The sequence below is a fragment of the Elephantulus edwardii genome, unplaced genomic scaffold (assembly GCF_000299155.1).
Source record: "Elephantulus edwardii isolate Elephantulus edwardi_28Jun2011 unplaced genomic scaffold, EleEdw1.0 scaffold00050, whole genome shotgun sequence".
NCBI lineage: Eukaryota > Metazoa > Chordata > Mammalia > Macroscelidea > Macroscelididae > Elephantulus > Elephantulus edwardii.
Window position 1 is genome coordinate 8,875,594 of NW_006399800.1, and position 22,950 is coordinate 8,898,543.

Below are 22,950 nucleotides of genomic sequence, written 5' to 3' on the forward strand. Positions count from 1 at the left end.
GTCCATATTATTAAAGTGAGTCATGTTTGACATGCTCCAGAAAAACTCTCGTATTCTGAACTTTGTTTCTTGTGTAACTCTGTTTTTAAAAGTCTGACTATAAGCGAGGGCATCAATTTAAAGTCTAAGGTGCGATTGACCCAAGATGTATTTTGAACTGCTTCATAGAGGTATAGAAAGCTAGGCAGTGAACAAGAAAGACCCAAGAAGAGCCTTCTTGAAGGAAGTGCAACCAGGGTGTTCCTTAGGGCAATGTTAGTGAAAATCTTCTCTCACGATTTGGCATGTTGTCAAGAGTGGCAGTTCCTTGGGGAAAAAAAACCCCATCATATTTGGAAAAGAAGACTGTCATGGAAAAGATGACCTTAAATTGTATGGGTTGATGATTGTGAGAATGGCATAGGATAGGGCAAGATTTTGATCTCAGGAGCTTGGTGCCCCACTACAGGAAGGATGATAGAGGGGACAGTTTGGATATGCTTATAAGCGAACAGTAGTGATTACTTTCTGGGGTAATCAGTGAATGAGACTAAAAAATCCTGAAAAGAGCCTTTCGAAGAAAGTGCGCAAGGATGGAAACGATAAGCGACTAGAACGCAGTGTTCTCCATAGTCAATTGTATTCCCTGCCGCGCTTCACCGAGAGGCGCAGCCCCCTCGCGGAAACTCAATTAAGCTCCACCCCCTGGCACAGCACGCAGGCGCGGACCTCGCGGCTCCGCCTCTACCGGGCCGTCCCGCCCCGCCCCTGGGCGGTTGCTCGCGGCTGCCACCGCCCTCCACCAACCCAATGGCTCGGCTGGCCTGTCAGTGATGTGAAGCAGTGCTCGGGCTTGTCCGGCCCGCAGGCCATTACAGCATTCTCCGCGGCATTCGCTGCAGCCGCTGCAGCCGGAGCAAGCAGGGAGGGCGGGAGACGGCGTGGCGGGGCGGGGCGAGCGGCGCGGCCGGATTTCTTCCTCCGGGGTGCGGGGTATGGAGGAACTGTGCGTCCGCAGGCGGAGCTGGGCGGCCCGGGCGGCGGCGGGGACAACGGTTCGCTTCTGAAGGGGGCGGCCCGCTCCCGGACAGACGGCGGCGAGAGGAGACGGGCCCTCGGGCAAGTAGTAGCTGCAGCGGCCTGGCTGGCCTCAGGTCGGGGCCCTGAAGCGCCCACCGGGAGGCCGGGGCGGGAAGGAAGGGCGCCCCTGGGAGCGGAAGGCGGGCGGCAGGTTGGAAACCGTGGACTTGTAGATTGGCCGGGTCCTGTAGATCGTGGTCAATGGAGGAGCTTCGGGAGGGACGACCGTGGCTAGAAGAGGGAGAGGTGAAGGTTATGTAGGGGCAGCTGTAATTTGGGGAACCCGAAGATCCCTTGAGGGAGATAAAAACGGGGCAGGCGAAGTTAATGCCTACAAGGCAGCCGGTTTCCCGAGAGCCTCGAGTAGTTTTCAAGAAGAGAAGCTCTCGGATGAGAGTTTTGGCTTTGGCTGGCCGCTGTTTGAGAGTGTCTGGCCTTTTTGTTCCTTCTCGAAACCTGCCCCAGGCCAAAGGCCTTCAGCCTCGCGCCCTTGGCCCGCTCTCCTCTGCAGATGCGAGAAAGGGAAACCTTTCTGAACCCGCGCCTCCCACTCCTTCGGTTGTACTCTCCTAGGGCATGTGTAAAGCAAAACTAGAACAAAGCTTGGTTGCTTGGAGCTGGAGGCAAGAAACCGATCGCTTGAACTGTTTACATTTTCTTTCCTTACACAGCGAAAAGACTGCTTCGCACCCAAACCAGTTGGGTCTCTACGTGTATCTTGTGTTTTCCTTTTCTTGGATGTGGGGCGCGTAGTAGTACCTAGCGTACGGCTTTATTTTCTGCTCAGAAAAAATCTAAATAGTGTCCGATGGGAGATTCCAAGCTGCTAACGACTTCCCCCCTCCTCTCTCTGTAGTTTGGTGATCCAGTTGTCAGATGTTGGAAGGCAATAGGACACAGCATACTTTCCGAGCTTTTCTATCCGTTCCTGGGCGCAGCGATTCACATTGAACTTTGGTTTCCTGTAACTCTCTTCGCCTGTGTTTCGAGTTAGGCTGGAGCTTTGCTTCGAAGGATAAATAAAGCACAACCTCTCAGCTGGACATAAATGGATCTAAAGACAGCCGTCTTTAACGCAGCTCGGGATGGTAAACTCCGGCTTCTCACCAAGTTATTGGCAAGCAAATCCAAAGAGGAGGTTTCCTCCTTGATCTCCGAAAAAACAAATGGGGCCACGCCACTCTTGATGGCAGCCCGGTATGGGCACCTGGACATGGTGGAGTTCCTCCTGGAGCAGTGCAGTGCCTCCATAGAAGTTGGGGGCTCCGTGAATTTCGACGGTGAGACCATTGAGGGGGCGCCCCCTTTGTGGGCCGCCTCTGCAGCCGGCCATCTGAAGGTGGTCCAGTCTTTGTTGAATCATGGAGCATCTGTCAACAACACCACGTTAACCAATTCGACTCCTCTCCGAGCGGCCTGTTTCGACGGCCACCTGGAAATAGTGAAGTACCTTGTTGAACACAAAGCTGATTTGGAAGTCTCAAACCGACATGGGCATACGTGCTTGATGATTTCATGTTACAAAGGGCATAAAGAGATTGCTCAGTATTTACTTGAAAAGGGGGCAGATGTTAATCGCAAAAGTGTTAAAGGTGAGTTACACTTTTATATTTTTAAGTGACTGCTGCTTGTTTTCAGGAAGTTTGGGGCATAAGTCAGCATGAGTAAGCCATTGACCGACTTGTTTTGATTCCAAATCCCTTTCAGTGTAACCTAGTTGAGTGTTTTTCTAATACTTGATAACATACTGCACACATGTGATACAACAGAGCTGTGTAGGTAAGCAGCTTTTCCTCTCTTATTTGGAATAACGTCCCAGACCTGGGAAAAAGGTTCCCCAAAGTTCAGTATGCTGATCTGACACACAAACTTGTAATTCAACCTGCTTGGGAATATATTTAGATATAATGATCGTTTCTCAGCTTTTATTATTTTTAAAAATAACCTTGTAGTGGGAACGATTGTGTTTAGTGAGTCATCCTAATATTTGTTGTTAAGTATTTCATTTGTTATTCTGTCGGAAAGGGCTAGGCCAAACTGACCTAAAAGGATTAATATAAATGGAAAAGGAGAAAATCTGTTCCATATTTATTGTGTAGTCACTGGAAAAACATTTTATATAAAATGTGTATTAAGTATATCAACAGAGAAAACACAATTTTTGAAACACCTTCAGTATTGAGATAGCAAAACAAGGACTAAGTTAACAAATGTGGGTGTAAGCAACAGTGTGAGCAAACGTTCAGAAATGACTTGACTTTAATTTTCGTTAATAAACTTAAAGCAGCAATGATAGTTTAGAATATTTTAGAACTTTGAAAAGTAGTTTTGAGAGCAGAATTTTGACACTTGGAACCCTTGTTTTCCTTAAGATAAATTTAACTACATATAGTTCTCTTAGAAACTAAAGGCTATTAAAATGTAAAGTTGAATTGGTACAGGGTATGAAAATCAAAGAACACAAATTGGTTTAATATAAGTCACATACTATCTGTTTTCTGAACCTCAGACTCTCTGGCAACCACAATTTATAGACTTTGTGTTTCCTTCTAGAACTGTCTATTCAAATACAAGCATGCTTGCCTGTACTGGTCCTGAGTCCCCTTCACTTTAACTAGGGGATAGATGCATACTGTTCTCTGCCGTTTATTTATATTTTTAATCTTTAATTTACCTTGGATGTCATTCAGCTCTAGCATCTATAATAATCTCAATTTCCTTAATAGCTGTACAGTATTTCATTTTATAAATATATGTAATTTATCTAGTTTCCATTTATGGGCATTTAGTTCTCATCTGGTACTTTTGCTAATACAGTATGACTGAATATTTTGTAACAGAAGTATATTTTTGCACACATAGTTGTTGAATCAAAGTGAATGTACATTCATAATTGTGGTAATGTCCAGTGCCTTTTTTGAGAGGTTAAGACACCAAATTTGAGCACTGGATACATAGTCCATATGTTTAGTGAAGATAGTACACATTTTTTAATTTTTAAATAATTAGTATTTAAAATTTAGTAAGCTCATGAGTTTTGTATATTTTTTCCAAAGCAAGTGTGAAATCTCAAAATTTCAGAAAACAGATAATATTTCTGACAATATCTTTAATTTCACATACAGACATATAGACAATTTTACATATCCTATATCCTGTCTTTTTTTTTAAAGGTTAATTAGTATTATCTTTAACTATTCTAATTATAGCTCTTTAATTTCAGGAAGTGCATGTTCTGTTCATGGAATTTTATGTTGCTTCTGGTTTTTATGTTGCTTCTCTGTAAACATTCTTACATACGTTTTTGTTTACAGTTATCATTAAAGGTAGATTATTGGCTGAAAGGATAGCATAACTTTAAAATATTGTTTTAAACTGTTTAAATTTGTTTAAATAGTGTTCATTTTAAGAAAGTGACACATTATGTTGGGTAGTTTTTTCCTCAAAATTGCCATTCTTTTAAAAAATACTCATTTTAAGAAAGTAAATTGACCATGTTGAACTTGGGTATACTTTGGAATCATAACATAACATAAGAAAAATAGTTAAAAGGTGTTGGTGCTTATTTAGATTTGTTGACTGTTTTTTATTCATTGATCAACCAGTGTACAGATTGTTGTTGGTAAATTCACAAAGTCAGTCAGTTTGGAGTGTGCTCTTATGTTACCGTGCAGCTGAGTTCTGGTACTCTTTATCTTGTAATTTTCAAAGCTGCTTTTATACTTATGGAGATAATAGTGAATTGGAGAACTGTTCAGTGAATGATTTATGTTTTTGTCAGTATTTGTATCAGATAAAATGTGAGCAGTATTTAACGTGAAGCCATTTCAGCAGAATACCTTTATCACCACCATCTCATCATGTTTTACATATCTAAGGGTTTGATGACCTATTTTTGCTTAATGGCTTGCTGTTTCTAAGTAACTTTTTTCCAGTGTTGATACCTAATTTATTTGCCTTTAACCCACACACATAAGCACATAAACACAAATGCATATAACATTAAAAAATGTTTCCTGGTAGCTTCAATTTCATATATATATATATATATACACATACACACACACACACAGAGTATTTTTACACTTTACATAAATAAAAGCTCTAGTTGTGGTCAAGTTGGAACCAACTCATTGCTCACCTTAACAGCAGGTTTTCAGAGGCTGTTATTTGCACAGAAGGAGGGACAATGCCTTTATTTTTTTCACAGAGCGGTTGGTGAGTTCAAACCATCGGAGAAGTAGTATACTTTTGGGTTAGCAGAGTAACTCCTTACAGACTACACCACTAAAGCTCCCATACCTTTTATATTGTTAAATTTGACAATATTTCTTTATGTTGGGAAGAATTAAGGCACTTACGCATTCTTGCCTTATTTTTTTTTTTCTTGCCTTATTTTGATCCTGATGCCTTAATTAATTTATTAATTCTTTAATAAATCTTTTCAGCTGAGTCTTCTGTTTCTTTATGGGCTAATGGGTAATATGCAAGCAGAATTGAGAGAGTGAGATAGGATTTTTTCTTTCTCATCCAAGTATAGGCTGGGAAAAAATAAAACCAGCCCAAAACAACAACCCCAAAACAAGGATAAAATAGATTGATTTCTTACGAAAATGTAATATATCAGTCATAGGAAATGATTCTAAAGGGATAAAAAAAATAGACTGTGTGTGGTCTGCTTAAATATAAAATGCATATGCTTTGTACTTTCCATTACTTTTTAACTAACTATGCCACTTCAGTGTATGGTATAACCTCTTCCCATTACTTTTTAACAGGTTATGGCATTTTGAACATATTTTAACCTAAAGTAGAATTTACGTATTAATTGAGAGCATTACTGAGCTTCTCAGTGTTCCAAGCTGTTAGAGTTGGCATATGTAAAAATGAGTCAGACAAGATAACCAGTCCTTGATTACCTGCTCTTGAGGAGCTCATGCTTTGATCAGACAGGTTCATAAGCAGATACTTACACCATACTATGGTAAGTGCAACCAACAGTGGTATTTTCTTACTTAGATAATTTGGAAATGCTTTATCCCCAGCCAGCTTATTACATGAAGGGACAATGATTTCCTCCCTTCCTTGTAGTGTCTATAAAAGGGGAAAAAACCCTTTTGAGGTACTTAGAAATACTTCTGCAGTTAATAGTCACAGTAATTGATTTTTGAAACAGGAGTTGGATCCTATTCAGTCCAGACCTCTTATGTTAGAAAATATAGAGCTCTCAAATTATGTCATTGTTTGTCATCCTTGACTTTAAATTAAAACAGAAAGCTTATTACAGTGTTGAACTTTCTTTTCTTTTTTTTATACTCAAAATAGGACTTTGCAGATCTCTAGTAAAGTTACTTAAGCCTTCAATTTTGCTTTTGCACGCTAAGTCTTCCAGGAATTAAGCAGCTGAAGTACTTGATTCAGTACTACAGGTAAATGGTACAATACTACAGGCAACCCGATCCCTGCTCTCTGTTGGGATTGGGAGTCTGGCTCTGGAGGGCATTTTGCGACTATTGACCCTCTTTGGTTAATTAAGTGAGATTCCAAAAGTATTTAAGTACATTAGTAATAAGATATTTACTGTTTGTAGGCAAAGTGTTGTTTTGGGCATTCTGGAGATCTCTAGAAGATACAGGATGTCATATTTATTAACTGTTAAAATAACAGCTTGTCAACAGCCAGTGCTTTTTCTCTAAACTTCTATAACACTAGTTGAAGTATTCTTTGGGGAGAAAGTCGCACGTGAGCAGGGCCTTTAAAGGATTGTTGAAATTCAGATCTACAGACAGGATTTGGTACCATTTTCCAGCCCAGGAAATGGCATACACAGAGGAATATAGAAATATGCTTGGACTTGGAAAAATTTCAAATATGCAGAATTGGAAAGTAGGCATATTTGGACTAAAGGGAACTCAGGGCTAGATTATAAAAGACATTATAAACCAAAACCAAACCTACTGCTGTCTCATCACAACCCTTTATTGAGTTTCCGAGGCTGCAGATTTTAATGGCGGAACGACTGGTAGGCTTGAATCTCTTTGGTTTGCAGCCCAGCAGGTGAATTCACTATGGCACCAGAGCTCCTTATAAAGGGAGCTGAATCTACTTTTATGAGGTTTTTGTAGATTAATTGCTTTGTTTAAAATAAAAATCAGGAAGCTGTTGCTTAAAGATTTGTGCTATTCGAGCATCAGGGATATGATAGGCTGTATAGGTGAAATAGGTGAGCAGAAGCCTGGATAAAGAATTTTCATGAGTGCAGATTACACCAAATCTTTCCTTCTCCCTGCAGAAAAGACTGGAATAGAGGTTCTGGGCTAGCATGACCAGGAAAGAGAATTATAATGAAGTCACAATGTAATTTTATGAGTTTCAAAAACTCAAACTCCTAAGAGTTTAGAAATTCTTCATTGGATTTCCAAGTTTGCAAATTTTACAAATTCCCTGTCATATTTTGAGAATATGATTCTATGAATAGAATGGGTTTATTTTATTAATTTTAATGAAAGTTTACCAAGACTTTGGATTTCCTTGTTGTTCACTTTCCTCCCTGCCTACCCTTCCCCCAGTTCGCTCCTCTCTTTGAAAAGTAAAAAAAAAAAATAATTCTTTCATTGGTTTATAATTCTCCTTCCTCCCCCACTCCCCCCAGTCCACTCCACCATGCAGCCTTCATTCTGGACTCCTGTCATGACAATAATACCTAAACGTATATCCCTTTTAAACAGTTCTCTCCCTCATCTGTTTCAATGCAGTATACATTATTTATGCCCTCTTTTCTTAGTTTCCCCCCCAACCCTGATGTCAGTCCTGCTTTACAACAATGGCATTATGCCGTATTTGTCCTTTTGTTACAGAGATATTTCACTAAGTATAATGTCCTCCAGGATCACCTATTTTGTCTACTAATTCATGAGTTCCTTGTTTTTCAATGCAGCATAGTATTCCATTGTGTGAATATACCAGAGCTTCTCTATCCATTTGTTTGTTGATGGGCACTTGGCTTGTTTCCAACTCCTTGCTATTGTAAACATAGCTGCAATAAACTTGAGTGTGCATATATCTGCTTGGGTGGCAATTCTGGTTTCTTTAGGGTATATTCCCAGTAGTGGAATTGCTGGGTCTAATGGTCTTTCTATTTACAACTTTTTGAGAAAGCGTCATACTGCCTTCCATAGTGGCTGTACCATTTTACACTCCCACCAACAGTGAATAAGGGTTCCAATTTCTCCACAACCTCGCCAGCATTTAATGTTTGCTGTTCTGTTAAATTTTGCTATTGTTAACTGGGGTGAGATGATATCTCATAGTTGTTTTGATTTGCATCTCTCTTAGAGCTAAGGATTTTATGATTGTTGGCCATCTGAATATCTTTGGTGAAGTGTCTGTTCATATCCTGTGCCCATTTTTCAACATTGGGTTGTTTACCTTTATCTTGTGGTGCTCTAGTGTTTTATAAATTCTAGATACAAGTCCCTTATCTGACATGGTATTACCAAATATTTTTTTTCCAGTCTGTGGCTTCTCTTTTTAGCCTGTTGGAGAAATTTTTGGATGTGCATAGGGATTTGATTCTTAGAAGGTCCCATTCATCTATTTTATCCACTCTTGGTGGTAGGTTTTCCAGGATGCTTGGAAGACTTTATCTTGTGTTAGGACTTAACAAAGTTCTTCCAAGCTTTTCTTTCATGAAGATTATAATTATAGTCTTTGGTTTTAGTCCTAGGTCTTTGATCTACTTTGAGTTGGTTTTTGTGTATGGAGTAAGGTATGAATCTTGCTTGTGTTTTCTGCACCAATTTTGCTAACACCATTTGTTAAAGAGGCTGTCGTTTCCCCACTTAACTGATTTCATCTCCTTGTCAAAAATCAGTTTACCATAGGTAGATGGGCTGATATCTGGATTCTCAATTCTTTTCCATTGTACCAGTATTACACTGTCTTGACTGCCATGGTAGTATAGTAGGATTTGAAATCAGGAAGTGAGCTGCCTCTTACCTTGTTTCTCTTTTTAAGGAGTGCTTTGCTTATTCTGGGCCTCTTTCCATTCCAAATGAAATTATAGAGATTGCCTTTTCCATCTTGATGAAGAATAGAGATATTTTTAGCATTTAACTTTTCACAAGCCTAAGGACCAGTGTTATTACGCCTGAACTTTACACAAATAATGAATGAAGAGAGGACATGGTAGGTAATATACTTTTTTATCTGTGCAGTTCTGTTCTTGAGTGATTATAGGCTATGGGTGGGAAAGGGGGGAAAATGAAATGAAGTTATTGCTCCTCACCCTGTTGGCCCTTTATATAAAAGTGCTTGCTGTAAAGTTGATTCTAGTTGATGATGACCCTGTGTAGATCAGAGTAAAAGTGTGCTCCAAAGTTCTCAGTGATTGTGGTGTGGTTTTGGTTTTTCCTTATATGGATGACCAGGCTTTCCTTTGGGGTGCCTGTGTATAACCTCTAGCCTTTCAGTTAATACTCTGGTGTGTTAACTACTTACACCTTCTGAAGACTCTCAACACATACTAGTTATTCAGGGAGTGAAATACTTGGAATAAGCATTATTAAGCTTTGAACTATATCTTTTCCCCATCTTTCTAAATGAATGTTTTCCTAGTCCTTATTGAGCCCCAACCACAAGTTTAGAGAAGAATGAGATGATACCAAACACAGTAGACTGAGGGTAAAAGGTAAAAGTTGTTTTCATTCTAGGATAAGTAAAAACTCATCTTTCATAAAACGTACATCTACTTTGGTTTTAGTTGGAATTTTATGCAACTTAATAAAAGGAAATTAACTTATAATGTACCCACTATAAGTGTATAATTCAGTGATTTTTAGTATATTTGTTGTTTTGTGCCATCTAGTCACTTGGACTCATAGCAACCCTGTGTACAACAGCTCTGAACTCTGCTCTATCCTCAGCCAACTTTATGGTCTCTGACACATTTACCACCGTTATCCCAGTCACTGAAGCAGTCCATCTTATTGAGAATCACTCCTTGCAACATGCCCACAGTATATCAGAAGCCTCAGAATCTTTGCCTCCAAGGGGCAGCCTGGTTTAACCCTTTCTAGGATGAACTTGTTTGTTCTCCTAGCAGTCCATGTTCTCCAGCATCACAGCTCAAAGGCATCAATTCTCCTTCTGTCATTCCTAGTCATTGTCCAGCTTTCTGATGCATAGCAAGTAATTGCAAAGACTATATGTCCTGGATCAGGTGCATCTTAGTCTTCAGACTGACGTTCTTAGATCCCTGACAGCAGACTTTCCTTTCTCAATGTAATTAATTTTTTGATTTCCTGGCTACTTATACCAAGTGTGTAGATTGTGAAGCTGATAACAATCTCTGCCAATTAGCCTAGTGGTGAGAATCTTTATTTTCTTGATGTTGTGCTTCAGTCCATTTTTAAGGCTTCAGTCGTTGACATTCTTCTGCAAAGGTTTCAGGTTCTCCTCAGTTTCAGCAAGTATACCACTACAGTTTCACTCATCTCATAGAAACTCCATACCCTTTAACAATCAGTTCATACCCCTCAACCTTCATCGCCACTAGTTTTACTAGTACCAGTTGCCATGGAGTTGATTCATGAGACCTCAAGTACATAAGTATTTTTTTGGGGGGGGGGTGTTTTTGTTTGTTTGCTTTTCTTATGTACCATCGAGTTGGCTCAGGAGATTACCTCTCCTTCAGCAGAGCATCTTGTGGATTTGGACCACTCGCCTTTGGGATTGCTGTGCAGCTTCTTGCCATGAGGCCACCAGAGCTCCCCTAGTACGTTAACATTTAACTGTGCGCCATTGGGTATTCATTGGCTGATATTTTTTTAAAAAGTAGACTGCCGAGCCTATAAATAATACTCCGCAACTAGTAACCTGCTTTCTGGATCTTTTAAGTTTGCCTATTCTGGACATTTTGTATAAATGGAATTATGTAATATTTGGTCTTCTGTGATTTGTTTCTTTCACTCAGTTTGTTTTCAGAATTCATCTATGTGTCAGAATTTCATTACTTGTTATTGCCATTTGATAATCCATGATATACTACATTTTTTATTTATACACACATCAATTTATGAACATTTGGATTGCTTCTGCTTTGGGAGCATTGATTCTTCTTGATTCTTTGGTCTTTGAATTGTGATGTTAGTGAGCAGTAGTGACTATACCACAGACTGCCAAAAAACCAAACAAACCTGCCTTGAAAAAAGTGCAAACCAGGGTGTTCCTTAGAGGCCAGAATGGTAAAACTTTGCCTCACACAATTTGAGCATGTTGTCAGGAGGAATCGTCCTTGGAGAGAGACATCATGTGGAGAAAGGTAGAGTCAGCCAAAGAGAGGATGAGCCACATGAAATGGATTGACACAGTGACTGCAGCAATAGGCTTGAGCAAGTGAGAGAGCATGAAAATGGTCTAGAGTAGAGCAAGGGTTCCATCTGTTGTTCATAGGGTTGCTATGAGTCATAATTTGTTTGACAGTACCTAACAACAACATATTTTAGAGGTTTATAAATAATGTTCCTGTGAGCATGAATAATGATGACATGACCACTAATGTGTAAGGATTTTTTTAAAATGCATGTTTTCATTTTCCCAGAATGAAATTACAGGACCATATTGTAACTATAACCTTTTGATGAAAAGCCAAACTGTTTTCCAAAGTGGCTGTAATATTTTACACTCCTATTAACAAATGTATGAATGAAAGTCCCAGTTTCTCTACATCTTGCTACTTTTTGTTATTCTTTTTGTTTGGTTATCAAAGTTATTCTGGATCTAAATCCATTTGCAGATACGTGCACCTTTTTTTTTTTCATTTTGCAGACTACATTTTTTTTTATTTTGAAGGAGTCATTTATTGTAAATACCTTTTTATTTTAAGGCTTGTTTTTTTAAGTTGGTTTGCATATATTGTGATCCACACTATTCTTCATTCACATTGTAATTCATACAGTCATTCTCACTTATTATGTTTTGCAAAATTTATCACCATTGGGCCTTGCCCAATTATTACCCTGTCTTTTTCACCCAGATCCTTCTCATTTCTTCCCTGCCCTATCCCTCCACCCTACCTTTTCATTTTTGAAGGTATTATTTGCAGCAATCTGCATTTTTTGTTTTGAGACTGATTTTTTAAAAACATTTTATCTCTCACACTCTTGACTTAAACCAGAAAATTGTTTTGAGCAGATAGATCTTACTGACACCACTTTTTATTATAAGCAGGATGTTTCCCCTGGGTTAAACTGTGATCTAGTTATAAAACACACCCAGTAACTGTTTTGGCACATAGTACTTAAGTTAGAATGAACAGGAATGATGAAATTTCATAATTTTTATGCTGTAAAACAGAGCTATAACTTAGCCCTTCTTTTAAAGTTATATTCATATTATTTGAAATAACTGTTAGCTTATAAATGGTAACTCTCTTTAGAACAAATAAGAAAAGATTATTTCTGTATATCCTTGTTCCTACTGATACGTGGTGTGGGACCGGCAGCATAGATACATCTCTGTGGCCCATCTCAAACTACTAAATCAAAATCCTGGGTCTTAATAGTCTTATGTAGAAGGACTGTTGTATTTGACTTACACTATATTTTAATATATATTACACCTATGTAATTAATTGGCATGTGCACACAATGCATAGCATGCAAAGTCTTGATATGTTTTGGGCTTTGTGTGGTTGGCAAAGAATCATATTACCCACTTGTTATGTGAGTAAAAATAGAGCACTAAGCAAACACAAATTTTGAACTCTGTGAGAACTTTGCAAACCACTGAACCTGTTGGATTTGTATTGCTAGAAAGTGGATTTTAACTTATGTGCTGTCAAGTTGGAACCAACTCATAGCTGACCCTCCATTCGGTTTTTAAAGCCTGTAAATCCCATAGAAGATTGCCTATCTATCTGTGGAGCTGCTGGTGAATTTGAACCATGTACCTTCATGTTGGCAGCACAACTCTTGATCATCAGGCTATCAGACCTCCCTAAATTATACATTTCTGTTAAGTATTTTATCGTCTTTTTGTGCACATTTTTGTTTTATTTTGTAGAATACTACTTACAAGGTTTTTCAGGGAATTACTGTGGCATTGTTTTGTTGTACTAGTAAGCCAAAGTCCATTAGTGGCTCTGAGGTGATTTACACCCTCAGAAACCTAGTAGAGAGTCAGCTGTGAGTTGGTTCTGACTTGAAATCAATGGGGAGATACTGAGTTGTTTGACAGTCACCTGCCTTTATACCTGAGACATCTGGTTTGGATCCAAAGAAATATTGGTGTTAAAACAAATTCTTCCCTAAAATTTCCCTGAAATGGTTTTGGATTACTTATTTTGAAGAGAAGAATTTAATTAACCTTCCCCGAAAAATAAAGCCCCAGGAATTGATGGAATAGCAATTGACATATTTGAACAAACAGATGTGCTGCCCTGCATGTGCTCACCAGTTTGTGCCAAGAAATCTGGAGGGCAACTACCTGGCCAACTGACTGGAAGAGATCCATATTTATTCCCATTCCAAAAAAAGTAGTGTGGAAATTATTGAATATTATTGCTAATATGAACCTGGAGAAAGGATGAAAGTTATACAGGAAGTATCCAGGACTTTCGTCCATGAGTTGCTATGCGTCACCTGCAGTTCGACGGTACTTAACAACAACAACAACACTAATATCACCCATGAGCACATTCCTGTTGAAGATTATCCATAAACTACTGGAACAGTACATTGACAAAGAACTACCAGAAATACAAGCTGGGTTTAGAAGATGTCATAGTACTAGAGACATTATTGCCAATGTTAGATGGATCTTGGCAGAAATCAGAGTACCAGAAGAATGTCTTATCTGTGTTTCATTGACTAGCAAAGGTATTTGACTGTGTGGATCACAAAAAATTGTCGCTAGCCTTGAAAATGGCAATCCCAGAACACTTGATTGTTCTCATGAGAAACCTTTACGGTACGGAAACCATGAAGCAGTCCTCAGAATAGAGCAGAGAAACCCTACATAGTTCAAAATCAGGAAAGGAGTGCATCAGGGATGTATCTTGTCTCCATACCTTTTTAATCTATATGCAGAACAGATCATTCAGGAGGCTGGGCTTTATGAGGATGAATGTGGCATCAGGATTGGAGGGAGCCTCATCAACCTACGTTATATAGATGACACAGCCTTGCTTGCTGAAACTGAGAAGGACCTGAAGTGCTTGTAGCAGAAGGCCAAGGACTTCAATATGGATTGAAGTTCAACATCAAGAAGACAAAGATTTTTTTTCAATTAGTTTATTTACAGAATTCAAATCCATTGTTTTTCAGACCAGATCCTTCCAATTTCCCTCACTCCCCCTCTCCACCCATATTGTATGTACAAGCCCATGACCCCCCCATCTTCATCCCTCTGCTTCTGCCCCCTGGGATCCTCATACTCATTCTACAGTAATGATCTTATACCAAAAAATAAAAAAAGAAGATAAAGATTCTCAGCACTGGGCCAATTGGCAGCACTATGATAGATAGAGAAGAGATTGAGATTATTAATAATTACAGTTTGCTCAGCTCCACAATCAACACTTCTAACACCAGCAGTCAGGAAATCAAAAGACTAATTGCACTGTTGGGACCTCTCTAGAGTACTGAAAAGCATCGATGTGAGTCTAGAGACTAAAGTGTGCCTAATCCAGTCCATGGGCTTCATATCTGATTGCTGTACATCAAGAGAGCTGGATAATGACTAAGGATGACAGAAGAAAAATTGATGGCTTCAAATTGTGCTGGAGAAGAGTCTTGAACATACCATAGGTGGCCAAGAAAACAAGTCCATCTTGGAGAGGGTGAAACCTCTCTGTGGAGGCTAGACTTTTTTTTTTTTTTGAGGCTAGACTTTTGAAGCTCTGTCTCACATACTTTGGGCACATGGCCAGGAGAGACCAATCCTTGGAGAAGGGCATCATGCTCAGAAGGGTGGAGGGACTGCACAGGAGAAGACGACCGTGATTGAGATTGACTGATACAGTAACTGGGGCAGTGGGGGTTGGTGTGTTGAAATTAGTGAGCTCAGGACAGGTCAGTCTTCCAAGCTGCTATACATAGGATCACTATGGATTGCCAGCGACTTGAAGGCACATAACAACAACCATCCTGATAAATGAGATGATTCCAATCTATAGTGACCCTTTAAACAGTAGAGTTGTAAAAGCTATAATCTGTCTTACTGAAGGTTTTGACTTGCTGATCTTTTTGGTTAACAGCCCTTAACTTAGCCACAGTGATAGCATGACTCCTTTAGATTATAAATCCTTTAAAAAGGAGCATCAAAGAATGATATTTCCAATACTGTTTTAGAGGATACTGTTTGTGGTCAGTTCCCACGGAGTAATTTCTGACTCATAGTAAACTCATATATCCAGAGTAGTACTGTTCAGTAGGGATTCAAAGCCGTAACCTTATGGAAACAAATCTGAAAACTAAGGTGTCTCTGCATAGGTTCGAATCACCAATCTTCCCTTTAAATTAGTACTTACCATTTGCACCAGCAGGAACTCCCATGAATACTATTATGTTTTAATGCACCTGAATGATTCCTCTGGTGGCATTTGCTTAATGTCCATCCCAGACGCATCTCAACATACTTTTATTCTAGATTTTCTTAGCCACTTTTTTATGTTAATGTATTTGTATCAGAACTGTTGTAGCTTTTTGAATAAATATTTTAATGGAAATTAAATACTGTGTCATCTGCTTGTCTAGATTTTTAACAACTTCCCATGTAATGAACAGGTCTTTGAGGAAATCATTAATTTTTTTTCATTATGGATTTGGTACCAGAATTTTTTTTTCTTTTCCTAATGAATCTTTCTTAATCAAACATAGAAAACCACATAATAAAATGTTTATCTTCTTTTTCTACTTAAAAGTAAATTCATTACATTCCAGTGCTGTTCAGTTTTTATTTTAAGCTTTTTATACTGTTTTAGTTCTCATTGTCTTCTCACTCTTAAGGACATAAAAATATGATGTAGTGAGGTGGAGACACTATCTTTTAGAAATGTAATCATTGCATTATGGCAGCATTTTAAGGGGTACATAAACTAGGGGGAAAGTCTGTTGGATTTTAAGAGTACTTCCATATATTGTCATATCTGAAAAGTTTAAATAATTGAAATTATTTATCACAAATCAGATACTTTTTTGTTTTACCACATAACTGTGTGAATTCTTAAATCCAAGTTGTTAGAATAACTTTTTGTAAGAAATTAATACTACATATATAATCTTAAATGAAACAACTGATACAGCAAAACATTACAGTATATATAACGAACAACTCAGTATCATTCTATAAAATACTATATAAAATATATCTATAACATAAAGTCAGATTAATCTTTGAAACTGGAATATAAACATATGTGTCACAAAATGAAGTTTGTACACGTGGATAAATATTCTAATTATCTAGGCATCAATATAAATTGAAAAATACTCAACAGAAAACTCAAACCGCTGCCAATGATATTGCTTATTGGTCTTGTAATAGTGTTGCTGTTGTTACTAGATGCTATCAAGTTGACTACAACTCATAGCAACCCTATAAACAACAAATCTGAACTCAGTCCTATTCTGTGCCATCTTTACTATCTGACATTTTAGTCCATTGTTATCGTCATTGTGTCAGTCCATCTTACTGAAGTTCATTCTTTCTCTGACCCCACACCTTTCCCAGCATGATATCTTTTTCCAAGTCTTCTAACAACACTCCCAAAGTATGTAAGGCAAGGTTTCACCATCCTTGCCTCTTAGCAACCTGCTTACACTTCCTTTAAGACAAACTTGTTTGTTCTTTTGACTGTCCATGGTATATTCAGTATTTGAGATTAATATATATCCTAAAACACTAATAAGGTAAACTTGGGTTGGAATTAATGTCTTGATGCTATGAATATTTGATTTTCCTTTTTTAATTGTATGATGAGTTCACTTTAAATAGCTTCTGTTATGCATGTTGTATTGGTGGTTTCCAGGATATCCCTGTGTTTCGAGGTAACTTAAGCATATAATTGTACTCATAGCTGGGATTTATTCCAGCAATATTTTAAGAATACACAGCTGGGTCATGAGAAGAAATAGGCACAGGTGTGATGTAGAGGAGTCCATATGCAGACTTTCTAATACTCTTCTTCCATGAGAGGTCACACAGAGCATACTCTTCTTTCAGCAACAAAAATGAATATGTAATATATTTCTGCCCAAGATTCAGCCTCTGCCCAACATTTTTATTTGGGCAAATGACAGAAACACCCTATACCTAGAATTCCAGATCCCCAGAAAGAAAACAGCTGTTTAGCATAAATATCATTGCTTTTACATACAGTTTAGGCATGATGAACTATCCTTGTCCTGTTCAGGGGAAAATTTTATATCAGTGAAAGAGTTGTTTACTGGACAGATTCTTAGGCAAGGGCCAACATTTCTTAGGGATAGTTGTATTAGCCTGCTGTGTTCTGTTCTTCACATATGTCTAAAATGATTCACTAGTGAATTTTTCTGAAAATAATGTACTTATCAAAGGGACTGCATTATATTTATTTTGATGATTAGCAAAGTAATCATTAAACTTAGGTAGTGAAAATACCTGTCCAGTTAAATAATCTCTTAATATGCTTTATACAGACTTTTATAAATATGCCAGTCACTGTTGTCAATTTCAGTCTATGTGTGGGAAGGACAGGACAGTGTTAGAACATTTAGTACATCTAAAGGAATGTTTTAAAAAATTACAATGGGAAGTTATTCATTATGAAAGGATGCTACAGATGTCATCTTTTAAAGTTCATATTGAACCACCCACATATTTTTCATATTTCAGTGGACTTGCTTTTTCTTAAGGAACTTTTTTGGGATTATACTTTATTACCAAGAATTTTGACTCAAATAATTGACATTCACTTAGCAATAAGACGTATTGAGAAAATTTTCTTATTTATACTAGAATAAAATTATCTAATTGTAATAGACTAGGTCCCTCACTTATAAATGTGAAAGCTGACCTAGAAAACTCTGTAGTTAAGAACTGTGAATAACTGGTTATTTTAATATAGTCAAGTTTTAGTCCTAGAATACGCAGTTCTTCAATTAAAGCTCTAGAGACAAATATGGATTTGCCATAGATTCATTTTCCGTTTGATCCAGTGTCTTGAAGTACCTTTTGTTGTCTTAATTTGATCATCCCACTCATTCAACAGATAAAACAAGCTATTTTCTTAACCACTGCTATGTGTCAAACACTAATTGTAGGTGCCAAGTAGAAATTTCCCTCAATGGTAATCAAAGTGTGTCCCACTTAGGCTTGCAGTTTATCAACTTTTCTTTAGATTTTAAGATACACACATGGCCTGATTCTCAAAGCATGTGACCTTTTATTTGTTTTTTCCCCTTTCCTTAAGGCAATACTGCATTGCATGATTGTGCAGAATCTGGAAGTTTGGATATCATGAAGATGCTTCTTATGTATTGTGCCAAGATGGAAAAGGATGGTTATGGAATGACTCCACTTCTCTCAGCAAGCGTGACTGGCCACACAAATATTGTGGATTTTCTTACTCATCATGCACAGACCAGCAAGACAGAACGCATCAATGCTCTAGAGCTACTGGGAGCTACATTTGTAGACAAAAAAAGAGATCTACTTGGAGCTTTAAAATATTGGAAAAAAGCAATGAACATGAGGTACAGTGATCGGACTAATATAATTAGCAAACCAGCACCACAAACACTGATAATGGCTTATGATTATGCCAAGGAGGTAAATAGTACAGAAGAACTAGAAGGTCTTATTGCTGATCCTGATGATATGAGAATGCAAGCACTATTAATTAGAGAACGTATTCTTGGTCCTTCTCACCCTGATACCTCTTACTATATTAGATACAGAGGTGCTGTCTATGCAGACTCTGGAAATTTCAAAAGATGCATCAACCTATGGAAATATGCTTTGGATATGCAGCAGAACAATCTGGACCCTCTAAGTCCGATGACCGCCAGCAGTTTATTATCTTTTGCAGAACTGTTCTCTTTTATGCTTCAGGATAGGGCTAAAGGCTTGCTGGGCACTACTGTTACATTTGATGATCTTATGGGCATACTGTGTAAAAGCGTTCTTGAAATAGAGCGTGCTGTCAAACAAACTCAGTGTCCAGCTGACCCATTACAGTTAAATAAGGCTCTTTCCATCATTTTGCACTTAATTTGCTTATTAGAAAAAGTTCCTTGTACTCTAGAACAGGACCATTTCAAAAAGCAGACTATATACAGGTTTCTTAAACTGCATCCAAGGGGAAAGAATAACTTTAGCCCCCTTCATCTAGCTGTGGACAAGAATACTACATGTGTAGGTCGGTACCCTGTTTGTAAATTTCCATCTCTGCAAGTTACTGCAATTCTGATAGAATGTGGTGCTGATGTGAACGTCAGAGACTCCGATGACAACAGTCCCCTACATATTGCTGCTCTGAACAACCATCCAGACATCATGAATCTTCTTATTAAATCAGGTGCACATTTTGATACCACAAACTTGCACAAACAAACTGCTAGTGACTTGTTGGATGAGAAGGAAATAGCTAAAAATTTGATCCAGCCCATAAATCACACCACTTTGCAGTGTCTTGCTGCTCGTGTCATAGTGAATCATAGAATATATTATAAAGGGCATATCCCAGAAAAGCTAGAGACCTTTGTTTCACTTCATAGATGATGATTTGACTGTATTTGAGCACTGTTAAAGAATGAATTGGTAACAGTTGTTTCATAAATGAGCACTGTTGTGATAACACCAGCATTCATATCGCTTGATATCATTGTGCTGTCATTGGCTAAAGCATAAGCATCAACTTTACAAGATTGGTTTCCCAGTATTTAATATAAATATACCATATAATATATTGTTTATGAATTGTTGAGAAATACCATTTCTAAAATTGTTTGCCAAAGGCTGTTAACCATTCTGGTTTTGTTTGCTGTTGGGTGTTTGGGACTGAATTAATTGTTTTTCAGCAATGTCTTTTTACTTTACTGATTCATGAATTTTATATGATTGAAAGTCTTTTTCTCCCCTGCTTCCCTCTCCAAGCTTTGCTTCCATATCCACTTTATTTTTGCCTTATCATATCTTCTTACTAATTTTTCCCCCTTACAGACCCTAGCTAGGTTGTACAAACTCTATGGACTTACCATTTGCAGTAACCATAAGTGCTTTATCTTCTCTATGCACCGGCTTAAACTTGACTGTTGTATGTTAGCTTATTTTCTATGCAGCAGTTGGTCAACTTCAACTTAAAACACTGCTTGTTTTGATTTGTTATAGAGCTCATGTTATGAAAGTACTCTGTAGTGTGATGATTTTTAGTGCTACAGGTTAGCTATCTGAGCTCAAGGTTTATTGTTTGGGGTTCTACCCCCTTCCGTCTTCATATTTTCAATTTCTTTCTTAATCCACTGAAATTATTGTGTGCTAAATTTGGGAAACAAATCTACTCTAACTCATTAACCCAGTTGAAATTTAGGTCTGTAATCGTAATATATCATGCAGTAAAAGGAAGATGATAAAGTGACCCACCTTTCATGCTGCTCCAGCGTTGTCCTGCTTGTGCTGATGGTGCGATTAGGTGTAGAGAATTTGCTTAAATTTAACCTCAGAGATTATCAACACAGCTTAATGAATCACATTGAAATACGCAGTAATGAAACTGCAAATCACTTTTAGTCACAAAAAGAGCTAAAGCATGTCAGTGGCATGATGCTTGTCAAGCCAGATCTAGGATAATTAAAGTATTTTAATAGTACGCAATTTACTGCCATAGTATCAAAGGTCAGTAACAGTGTTCTTTTTTCTTCAAGCTTAAGTATACCTTTTAAAATAACTTGCATGGATTACTTTGGTCTCAATTATTTGTCACCATAGTTAAACACACAAAGGTTGCAGTGCTTAGTGCTTCCTATTCCCTGTCTGAAAGTTAGCTCTCCCCTCCGCCCCCATTTTTAACAGCATTGCTAATGCCACAGAAAGGGCTCTTTTAACTTAAGATAAAAGAAAAATACTAAAAAAGATTCAGGTAATTATCATTCAGCACTTTATTCTTATTCAGAATAAAATATTTGATGGCATATGTGCCCTGCAGATGTCTTAATGGAATTGTTCTGAATAAAAAGTTTCTTATTTTAAGAAAAATTCAGTTTACCTGTGAGTTCAATGAGCTGGATCACTCACTTGGGTTTTTGTATTGATGTTTTAATCTGAGGATTGATGTAATGATATTTAAGGAGTCATCATTGCAAGTTAGATTTATTTCACTTTTGTTCTGTAAACTTGTAATGAAGAATAATAAATAACAGGCTTTTTTGGTTAAACAGTTGAAGGGGTTTTTTTGTTTGTTTTTAAAGCTACCATGGCCCATTTTACTATGTGGTAAATTTAATTTCACCATTGAAAATGATAGCTTGAACATAACTGAATTTTAGCCACTCTTTAAATAAAGAGATTTTAGTAATCTCTTATTTACCATGGTCAAATTTGACTAAATATTTGAGCTGCCTCATACATTAAGAAAAATTTGTTATTTAGATGATATTCTAGAAATCTAACAGTATTTTGAAATCACTTGTTTCTAGTCTGTGGTGTAATAATTATATATGCACAAGCTACTTTTAAAAATTGGAATCTCTACAAATATTGTAAATTTACATTAGTTGATTTCCATAATTTTGGGGTGAAAAAGGGACAGTTGGAAGTTTAAGTGATATTTCTTGAAGAGGAAGAGAAGGATTTACATCTTACAGTAAGGACTGTCTTACTGTTTTACAGGTGAATTTGAATTGTACAATTCTAATGTAAAATTATTGTTGTAAGGACTTCTTTAAATAGAATTTTTCTACCACTGAAAATTGATAATTTAGAACTATTTTTTGATCCAGATACCAGAAATAAATGCCTTTTGTCAATTAGGATATAATTCTTCTCTGGCATTAGAAGGTCTTGAAAAAGATTAGCTTAGCAGTAGTACAAAATTGTCCATAGTTTTATTTGAAAGGAAGTTGATTTGTGAATGAGACCTCAGACACTAGTGAGACCTTTTTTAGAAAGTATTTCAAAATTAGTGTGAGATTGAATAAAAGAGGCAAGCTTGTGTTATTTTCTAAAACCACAGATAAGTAAAATTAATTTTTTTTTGGCTATTTGATTTGTGTCAAAAGTGTATATTGTAGCATGGTGTTGACTGGAGTTAATGTCTACATTTTGAGTACATGTCTACAGAAATGTCCTGTTGAGGCCTGCTGAATTTTAGATATCCTACTATTGATAATTTGCATTTAAAACAACGATAATAATTTTAGATCGGAGGCCAGTCTACCTTATAAGTGGATTATTTATTTTTAAAAATATTCAGTTTCTTATTCATAACTCTGGCAGATACTTAAGCCTCTGTCAGCAAAAGATAATTTAGAGTCCTGTATGATTTTTGAAGTTAAGCAATTGCTCACCGGTAAAGTGATAACCTTAAGGTACAATTTTAGAGACCCCATCTACTGTGATTTGGGAAATTTGTTAGATATTTGAAAAATAGCTCTTTAAAATCAGATTGCCGAACAGAAAACTTTGGCTGAATTTGTAGATAATCCTTATAATTTAGTATCTCAAGACTTGAGCAGGCCAGATGATGTATAACAATATTACCGTATACTGTAACAGCAACAACATTGCTTGGAACTTAACCATTCTAGAATTAGATACAAAGGAAGATAGAATTAATCATCATTTTCCCCCCTTTTGTTTTCCCCTCATATATCACTAAACAACAGCTAGTTTCTCTCCCTTTTGACAGTTCCC

General features: G+C 37.4%; 1 protein-coding gene across 1 annotated transcript; it reads left to right on the plus strand.

Annotated features, from left to right (window-relative positions):
• The first annotated feature begins 736 nt into the window (after positions 1 to 736).
• On the plus strand, positions 737 to 21,085 carry FEM1C (fem-1 homolog c (C. elegans)). Its single transcript, XM_006886674.1, has 3 exons — positions 737 to 1,102; positions 1,916 to 2,651; positions 18,512 to 21,085. The coding sequence occupies exons 2-3, from the start codon at positions 2,108 to 2,110 to the stop codon at positions 19,819 to 19,821; spliced, it is 1,854 nt and encodes a 617-aa protein (XP_006886736.1). The 5' UTR covers positions 737 to 1,102; positions 1,916 to 2,107; the 3' UTR covers positions 19,822 to 21,085.
• The last annotated feature ends 1,865 nt before the right edge of the window (positions 21,086 to 22,950 follow it).